Source organism: Rhinolophus sinicus, chromosome 14, assembly GCF_057876585.1.
Source record: "Rhinolophus sinicus isolate RSI-liver-muscle chromosome 14, RSI-T2T, whole genome shotgun sequence".
NCBI lineage: Eukaryota > Metazoa > Chordata > Mammalia > Chiroptera > Rhinolophidae > Rhinolophus > Rhinolophus sinicus.
The window spans coordinates 118,353,911-118,364,087 of record NC_142514.1 but is presented as its reverse complement, the minus strand read 5'-3'; the positions used below and the strand labels follow the sequence as shown (position 1 = coordinate 118,364,087).

Sequence of the window (10,177 nt, the reverse complement as noted above, 5' to 3'; positions counted from 1 at the left end):
ATAACCCAAAAATAACACTTATTGAGTATATATTAAGCACCAGGCATAAGTGCCGGACATGAACTAGGTCAAGAAAAAAGTTTTAGGCAGATTTATAAATATCATATAATAGTTTACTCTCCCTAACTCACTATTTTGCTCTTTAAAATAAACAAACAAAGCCCCACACATCCCATTTCAGAATTAAGAAAACAAACAGAGACATTTCTCTGTGCCAGTAACCATGCCAAAGAGTATGTCAGCCAATCGTATTTGTGAAACTCACCATTCAGCTAACATAGCCACGTTATTGTGGAGTGGAAATTTTTGGAGAGGCTACATTTCAATCCATTAAAATTTCCTTTGAAAAAAACTTGCAGCTATAGACACTCTTTTATTTAGAAAGCCTTCTCTTAAAAAGAATCTGCTTCAATTATTATGGTGGGAAAAATAATACATGAAAACAACACTTCAAAACTGACTGTAAATCTACCTCAAAGCAGAACTATTTCTGGTGTCTCTCAAGTAGCAGGGTTAACGTGGCATAAGGGAAAGCCTGACTAGCAGGTATAATTAAAGGATGAATCACCGATATAGTCATGAGTAACCCTGAAAGCACCTACAGGGAAAAAGGCCAACGTACTAAATTTAGAGGCTAAAGGATGAGGGCTAGGAGGAAAATTCCTAATTTCATGTAAATGCAATGATGGGCCTCAGTGGAAACATTGATAACGCATCAGTGTATTAGTATAGAGCATATTCTGCCTCATGTGATATGCGTACTCATTCTCTCTGTTTTCTGTTCTTAGAACTGCTTGAGGTCAGATACTATGCTTTGCTTTATCTTTCCATATAAATTATTTCTCTGACCAGATCCTAATGATGTAGACAGTAGGTATAACATGTGCAATTTTACACATGAATGGGTAAATGATATTCTATATCTTAGAATTGAGAGGAAATAAAAATTTAAAAAGTCCTAGACTTTAAATACAAATGAAAACCAACATATAACATTAAATGATACTTATCAAAGACTGCGGAAGCATTTTTAAAGAACTAATCACAGGGGGCGGCTGGTTAGCTCCATTGGTTAGAACGTGATACTAATAACACCAAGGTTGCGGGTTCCATCCCAGCACGGGCCACTGTGTGAGCGGTGCCCTCCTTAAAAAAAAAAAGAATTAATCACAGAACTTTTATTTAATGAAAAACAGGAAGGTATTGTTATATTTTACCCTGTTTTATATCTCAGCAGTTGGCGCTGGATTTAGTTGCTTGGAACAGCAACATGGCAAAAGTTGAAAGGAAAGTATTTGTTTGGCTTGACTGTTTTTTTTTTTGTGTGTGTGTGTGTGTGTGTGTGTGTGTTTTGGCTGTGTGATGAATACATAAAAATCACTTCAGGTGAAAAGTGGCCCCATTGCTGCCTCTATCACTCTTTTAACTGACAAATTCGCCCCAACCCATCTACCCAAATGAGGAGTATTTAACTGACAGAAGTTAGATACTTGGAGGTAAAATGACTCTAATGGTGACTGGCCATTCTGCCAATATTTTGAGGCCTAATGATGTAAATATACATGGAAGGTTTTTAAGTCTAATTTTCCTGGCTTCGAAGAATTTAAGTCAAAGCCATCAAAGATATTGTTTACATCATCTAATCTGTCTTAAAGGATGTTAAGACAGATTACTTTTAATGTTCATGTGTCCTTTTTTTTAAAAGCATTTGAAACTAAAAGTCTTGACGATCTCTGAAACTTAATTGAGAAAAATGTAAAGCACTTTAATGGAATTTTTCCCATGATCTGTGGAAGAGTTTTTTAACAGATGGTTCAAATGGACAAAGCAATGAAAACAGAAATTAAAAGCAGATCCTGAAGAAAAGCAACTGTGTTCTCAGAAATCCTATAGATGATGGCAGGACTAGATGTAAAGCAGTACTTTCTTTTGCTTCATGGTTTGGAGAGAACAGAAATTTATTAGGTGGTCCTCTACGCGGGGGGTAAGGGTGGGTGAGGGGGGAAGTACCTCTTGGTGGGAATTATTCATTTAGAACTCCAGCCAACTTTAACGATTTTATAATCTGCTTGCTTGTGGAGCAATTCCATCCAAGTGTCGATAAAAAAAATACAATATGGTGAGGCAAATAGGTATTCTCCCAGAAGTAGTTCGGAACACCTAAGTCGGAGGTGGGTATTTGGGGGATGGGGTGATCTGCGTGGGAAGATCTAAGCAACTTGGAAAAACAACAGTAAACAGCCCAAGGCCTTGAAGCTTTTTGTTTTGAATATAAAAATCCTGACTTTCTTGGACCAATGAAGTGAGCGGTGGCAAAGAGACAGGAAACCTTTTCAACCTGGGATTTATATGCATGTGTGGAGACCTGAAGTAAACTCTAAACTAATGCTAGAAAGCAGCATCTTCCAACCACGCTTCGAAAATGTTATCTCAAACTTTAGGGAAAATTAATGCTGGTTTCTCTCCCAGACATTTCTACGGAGTGGGTGGTGAGAAGGAGAGGAGATATGTTGGGAGTTTGAGAATGTTTTGTGACGTGGAGGACCCCAAAGTGTCACTGTGGGTTAAGAGGAGCCAGGCGTCCAGGGGGGGGACAGGGTGGACGCCCTCCGCGAAGGCAGGAGCGCAACGGGGCCGCAGCAGCGCGGAGCCTGGGAGCGAAGTGCGGGCCAGTGGGTGGCGGCAGGAGGGTAAATGGGAGAAGGGGCGGGGTGGCGAGGGGTGGAAGCGCGGAGGCAGGAGGAGGGTCTCCGAGCCCAGGTCCGATTTGCAAGCTCTCTGAGCCTGCGTCCGCGGAGGGGGAGGGTTTCCCCGGCCCGGCCCGAGTGGCGGCTGGGCGCTCCTGGCTCACAGCACAAAACACTGTCAAGAGAGCAGGAGAGTGGAGCTGCCGGAAGTGTCTGCGCGCCGCCAGAGAACTTTCCTGCTCCGGCCGCGGCCCGGAGCCTCCGCCGCCTCGGTGCTCGCAGCGACGATGCGCCGCGATGACAACACCCTGAGCGGATCCGCGCGTCGGCCCACCCCTGGTGTCTGTGCCCGCCTCCCCTTAGGGGAAGACTGAGCCCGGAGGCGTCCGCGCGCCACGGGAGCCCGGCGCGGGCGGCGGGCTGCGAGGGGCCCGTTTCCTCCGCGCAGTCCCCTGGCGTCCCGGCGTGTTCCCCGCGATCGCGCGTCCCCAGCGCCGGCCGCGGTCTCCGACTGTCCCCGCCCTGACCGCTGGCCCCGACGTACCCCCGGCGCCCGCTGGCAGTGCCTGTGCCATGGGGCTGCCTACTCTGGAGTTCAGCGATTCCTACTTGGACAGCCCGGATTTCAGGGAGCGCCTTCAGTGTCACGAGATTGAGCTGGAGCGAACCAACAAGTTCATCAAAGAGCTCATTAAGGACGGCTCTCTGCTCATTGGGGCGTTGAGGAGTGAGTAGAGCTGGACGGGGAGGTTGGAGAGGGAGCGGGGATCTGGAGTGTTCCCGCGGGGTGCGGGTCTGAGGAGTGGGATGGAGGAGACGGAGCTTCTTTTGTTTGAATGGGTTTGGGGACAAAGCTGAAGAGCTCCCCTGCTGGTGGCTAACAAAGTTTGTTCTTAGGTGTTCGTAGTTACTTCCATGCCTACAGAGAGGGCACAGCTCTCTACTGGACGCTGGGCTGTATCCAGAGGAAAGGTGTACAGAAGTCATCTTTTTGTATAACGTTTCTGGAAACATGTTGGGGACTATTGGTCTTCTTTGTAATTTTACTGTGTCTAGTTTGAACACTAAAAAAAAAAAATCCTCAAGGAAGGATTCAAGAGTTTGTCTTAAGGATAAAACGAGACTATTTAGTAATCTTCAGAGTGTGATTACTTTCTTATGTATATCAGTGGCTCTTCATTGGACACCATCATTGAGTTTTGTTTTGTTTTTAATAGGCGTTTGTAGTTTTGCCGTTTAGTAAAGACAGGCTGGCACCAGTGCATTTTATCTCTTTACAAGTTTCTGTACATTTAAATTCTTGGTTTGCGCTGTAAATCTGGTGTTGGTCAAGTTGAGGATAAGAGTTCAGAGCCAATCAGAACTTGTGATAACCTGTAGAAAGTAAACAACGCCCTTAGGGGCTTCTCTCTCGCCTTGTCCACAGGCCTCTTGATCTGGATCTTCCCTTTTAGTTACTAAGATATAAGGGAGACTTAGCAAAAGAAACTCCAGAGTTTCTCTTAACAGATAATTGAGTGATTAAATGATGAGGCTTAACTTGTTACCTTTCCCAGGACGTTTTTGCATCTTTACAGAAAGGGTTTGGAATGCTTTAGCTACTGAAAAGAGGCCCTGGAAAGCCACGGGGATGTAATGTACAGCATAGGGAATATAGTCAATAATATTGTGATAGCTGGTTGGTGGCTGGACTTACCGTGGTGATCACATCTTTAGTATGTAAATGTTGAGTGATTATGGTGCACACCTGAAACTAATATAATATTGTATGTTAGCTATATTTTAGTAAAAATCTTGAAAAAAAAAGAAAAAGAAGCTCTGGAATCTCTGGCCTCTGAAGGCTGGGTGAGTGAAGTATTTTCATAAGGTGGAGAGGTTTTAGGTGATCTAGCAATCCCAGGACATATGTCCAGGAAGCATCATAGTATATGTCAAGTGCCAGGTCAGTAACAACATGATGGGGATGTGTGTTTCTTTCTGAAACAGACAACATTAGCATCTGATCTGTATTTTGAAGCATGTATTAATAACGGTAAGGATGGAGCTTAGCAAAATGCATTGAAATTAGTGTGCTCCCAAATCCTTTTTTATTTTAACCATCCCAAATGCTAGAACATTTATTAGGTTGGTGGAAAAGTAATTGCAGTTTAAAAGGTTAAAAATAATTGCAAAAACTGCAATTACTTGTGCACCAACCTTATACCACTTACGTTACTTAACCAGAGTAAAGAAAGTATGTTTTGTGCTCACATTCACTTAATTTCTGAATTTGAGGCTACTACTGATAACATTGTTTACTGATTTGTGAAAAATACAGTTTATCTGCGGTTCTTTCCATCCTGTGTATACACATATGTGAACTCTCTTTCCTGCCGGTTTGCAAATCCTGCTTGAGGTCTTGGGACTGGCCTCTTTGCCTCAGAGTCTGATGCCTCTTCAAAAAGTTGCCCCATCTCAGAGTGCTAAGTGCTGAGCTGACTTGCTAGATGTGCCAGATGGTCTACAAATGACATTTCTCCTCACTCTGCTCTGCTGGAGATCAGTTTTAGTGTTTCAAAGGGTGAAAATACTTGCAAAGCTGTGATAAAAGCTCTGAAATGTACATTAGGTTACTAGTAATGTTATGTACTTCATTATGATTTTTGAATCTAGTATTGCAAAAATCAGGTGATTTCTATTCTTATAGGTTTGTTCTTCCTCATAAGTGAAGAAATCTTAAGAGTGTAAGTTCCTTGAATATACAGACCCCACCTTATTAATTTGGCCTCATGCACTTAAATATACAACCTGTTATCTTTCTTAGGATTTTTAAGTTTGTGATGAGAGTGCATTACACTCATGTGCTGCATAATGATGTTTGTTTTGGTCAATTGGGGTGGGGCCATAAGATTATAATGGAACTAAAAAAATTTCTATTGCTGGTGACCTTGTAGCTGTCCTAACGTACAGGGCAATGCATTACTCACGTGTTTGTGGTGATGCTGGTGTAAACAAACCTACTGTGCTGCCAGTTGTATAAAAATATAGCACATACATAATATTTGATAATTGATAATAAATGACTGTTACTGGTTTATATATTCACTATGCTATACTTTATATCATTACTTTAGATTGTACTCTTTCTACTTATGAAGAAAAGATTCTTGTAAAACAGTATGTCACATTACACCAGTGGCAGCCTCTTGCATCTCCTGTTTACTGACTCTTTGATTGCATCATTTTGTCTTGGGCTTGATTTAATCTTGTATTGCTGTACAAATGTAGTGTAGCCTACGTGTACAGTGTTTATAAAGTTCACAGGAGTGTACAGTAATGTTCAAGGCCTTCACATTCAATCATCACCCACTCACTGACTCATCCAGAGCAATTCCAGTCCTGTAAGCTCCATTTCTGATAAGTGCCCTATACAGGTGTACAATATTTTTTTATCTTTTATACCGTATTTGTACTGTACCTTTTCTATGTTTAGATATGTTTAGATACGCAGATACTTACTATTGTGTTACAGCTGCCTGCAGCATTCAGTATAACATGCTGTACAGGTTTGTAGCCTTTGAGCAATAGACTAACGTATATAGCGTAGATGTGTAGATTATACCATCTAGGTTTGTGTGACTGCACTCTTTGATGTTCGCACAATGACGAAATCAAAATTGCCTAACGGCACATTTCTCAGAATGTATCCTGGTCCTTAAGTAATGCGTGACTCTCTCATTGTGGAAGGAAAATATTTTATTCCTTGTTAAAAGAATTCCCAGCATCAACTGCCAAATGGGAGAGATTTGGAGCAAAGGAACCCTTGAAGTCACATGATGGCACTGCTTTTTTTCCCCACCAAGCCACCTTCTGTCACTTAGGGAGGATGCTTTGAGGCTGGGCTGGGGTGCTAAATGCCTGTTATCTGAAACTGCGAGGATAGGAGGATAGGAGTGTGTCTAAAGGACTTGAAGCATGCTTGGTTCTATCTTTGATTCACCAAAGAGCCCTCTTTTCCCCAATCCTGCCTCTTCTGACAGTTTTTCCTTTTGGCCAGGAAGCCTTCACCTTTCCTATCTTTAAACTAAGCCTTTCCATTCTCTATACCTACTGTTTCAATAGTGTATCCATTAACCATTTCAGTTTTATTTTAGCACTTTGTTATTTTCATTAATTAATGGTTTCTTAATATAACCTTCCTGAACTGACAATCATTAATACATTTCTAAGCATCTTCTGTTATTTTCATCTTGGCTAATAACTTTTCTGGTGAGAGTGGCATGCACTCTTAGTTAATACATGCATGACTATTCCAGTAGGAGTTATATATGCTCTTTGATCTTTGGTTCAGGATGTAGGTGTCTTCAGTAGAGTATTTGGAAGGGTCCTTATAAATAAAGACTTTGATAGGATGATTTTAATTTTAAATAACTTATGTAAGGTACTTAACATGTTCTTTAAATGAATTATTGCATTTCCTATTCACATCCATGGATGCCAGTTATTAGTAATTAAGTGGATTGACATAGACCTGAGTTCCAGTTCTGGTGTTGTCAAATGCTGTGTGATTATTGGTTTAAGTAACTTAACCTCTCTGGGTCCTACCTTTCCTGTAAAATGAGGAAACATCTATAAAAAAATCTTACCACTAGAATTATTTGTTTATATTGTTACAAGCCATATAGATGTTTGTTTTGGTGACTGATACTTGAGACTATTTGATACTGATGAATTGGGTTTTACTTTATGCTTTATGACTCGAAAATCTCCACCCTTTTCATCAAGTGTTATTCTATGAACTTTGTTCTTTTACAGGTGCCAGTCTTAAAATTTGAGTTGTGAAATCATAAACTAGTTTTCCTTATTAATTTTCTCCTTTCATGTTCCAAAGAAACATTTCAAAATGGCTGTCATATAATTCCTCCTTTACGTTGTCTTTTCTTTATACTTTTGAATTCAAAGAACTATCTTTAAGTAGAACTATGTCCTTGCAAAAATATACAGAATAGACGCCCCCCGCCCCACAAAAAAAAGACAAAAGAGAAAAAAAGAATAGACACAAATAGAATTATACTGATTGAATTGAATTGTTTGGGTGGGGAGAACATATTAACATTCATTCTTTCCTCCACCTTGCCCTGCAGCGTCTTGGCCAGGTATTTAAATTTGAACCCTTTCTTACCGAGATCCCCTTGGTCACATTGACCAAGGTGGAATGGGCCAACCGTCCCTTTGCCTTTAGGATAGTTTCTCAAACTTGTGTGTCTGGGCTTCTTTTAAAGGAAAAAAAAAAAATTTGGTGGACTCTAATATAGATTTAATTATTATGATAGTTAAATACATACATACACATGAAGCTGTAATTCTTATGCTTATTCATACAACCTTAAAAGCAAATCAATTTACAATTAAATATAAATAATACTGTGAAACCAATGAAAAACTTTTCAGCTATATTTAATTAATTTACTAGACGATGTTTTGCTGGAACAAAATTTCCTCTCATATAAAGACTGCTGATAATATCTCATGTTGATGATTCATTTTCTCACTGTTTTTCCTGATTGAAACTGCAGTTCTTCAAAATATTCTTGCCCTGATGATGGCCTTAATATGTCACAAACTTTATTTATTCATTGGTCATATTGCTTCTGTTGTTAAACGATTGGTGATCCATGACACAAAGAAGAAGGGGACCTAATTTGAGTGGTAGAAGTTGGTTGCTCATAAATTGATGTAGGATATGCAGTCAATTAAGAGATCAGCAAGACGGAAGCACACAATTTCTTAAAGGTGACTACCCTCAGTGCCCACAGACCTCAGTCTGAAGTATACTGCTGTGGTGCCCCTGTGAGTAAACAATCGTTCATACTGGGGGTGCCAAAAAAAATGTATACTAGTGGACACTTTGGTCAACGTTGCTCAAGCAGTAGTTTGCCATAATCAGAAGTCTAGATGCTGATGGTAACCACTTTGAGCACCTCTTGTAATTGTAGAAGTCAAACGTGACTTGTATTCATCTTTTGTTATTGGTATGTATTGAGTATTATAATTTTAGTACACTTTTCCTTTCTTAAAATGTGTGTACATTTTTTGGGCACCCTCTGTAGTAGAAGAAACCCCTAAATGCAAAGGCTACATTGAAATATCTTAGAAAGCGTGAGGTTCTCCTGCCTTCCATTTGTTGTATTTCACAAACTCACCTTTGTCCAAGCTTGACTTGTGTTTTTCACTTCAAGTCAGTCATTTTGTGTGTATGTTCAGAGCCCACTTTGCTACCAGTTTTTGGTGGCACAGAGAAAGCCTTTCTAGTTATTGGTCTATTCATTTGATCGTTCTTCAACTTTCAGTAAGAACTACTATTGTTTTAAGCTATTTTTTGGTATTTAAATTTGAACCCAGGTTTTATTTAGTTTAAGGGGAACCCGTAGATTCTTGTTACTCTGTGAGAGCTACCTCACTGCTGCTTATTCCTCTAGGGTCCTTTTGCTTGTTTAGTTGGGCAGCCTAATGAAAGGTGTTGCTGTGGAATTACTTCAACCATTCATTTGGTTCTTAGAGTCATTAGAATTTGAGTTAAATGAGCAGAAGTAACTGTATGTGTCAAATGAACTGTAATTAATTTTAGGAACTGATAGATTCGGAATGTGGTGCTTAAATGTTCTGCTTCAGGGACCTGTACAAGTAAAAACAGTTACACTCGTGTTAATTTAAATGGGAGCCTTGGCGCTCATCAAAGTGGAATTCAATTGAGCTGGCTGAATCCATCCATCTACCTCCCCTGATTCTCTACTGGAGTTTTATAGGTGCCCTTTAACAGTATGTATCTTTATTTCTGTTGGATTTCCTTTTTTCAGCAAGCAGTGGTAATTGAGGGGCTGGCCTGTTAGAAGGCCAGTGAATGGGTTGCTAGGAGAGCAGAAAATGTCTCCTGCCTATTGGAGAAGAATGGCTTACCAGTAATCACGTTTTACACTGCCTCCTGTGACAGTTATGATCAAGGTATTCTGAAAGTACAAAAAACTCAGGTAACTACAAACTTTTAAGTCAACGAAAAGCTGCTTTAACACATATCTTCTCAATGATAAACATTTCTTAGAGCACAATGTAAATTGTGTTGATGATGGGTAAGCATAGCTCAGATTATGTAAGAAAACTAATAAAGCTTACACTCAGTATTGCTTTGGTGCCAAGTACAATTTTATTCAAGTAATGTATACATAGAAAGTGAAAACAACTCTTTTCTCTAGATTTATAAAGATAAATATTAGGTTAAAATTTCAGACTATTAGGCTGTATACAGTAAATATTATGCAATAATGAAATGTTTCTTTTGGACAGATGAGAAAGGGTGAAGGAAAGGGGGCTATTTAGTCTTGAATCTCTTTCACGAATACTGTTTCTTGCCAGAGCCAATTGCCACCTGTTGTGGCCCCAGCCATCCCTTCCGTCTGGATGGTAATTTCTGCTCATTTCCGCCTACCAGACAGGTGCCAGCCGCCCTCTCTCCC

At 40.2% G+C, this 10,177-nt stretch overlaps 1 protein-coding gene across 1 annotated transcript in view; it reads left to right on the top strand.

Annotated features, from left to right (window-relative positions):
- The first annotated feature begins 2,630 nt into the window (after nt 1-2,630).
- Nucleotides 2,631-10,177, top strand: part of ARHGAP42 (Rho GTPase activating protein 42) — a 253,545-nt gene continuing 245,998 nt past the window's right edge. The window contains exon 1 of the mRNA XM_019741698.3: nt 2,631-3,414. Within this exon, the coding sequence (XP_019597257.1) occupies nt 3,261-3,414 (154 nt within the window). The 5' untranslated portion in view covers nt 2,631-3,260. The remainder of the gene's footprint in view (nt 3,415-10,177) is intronic.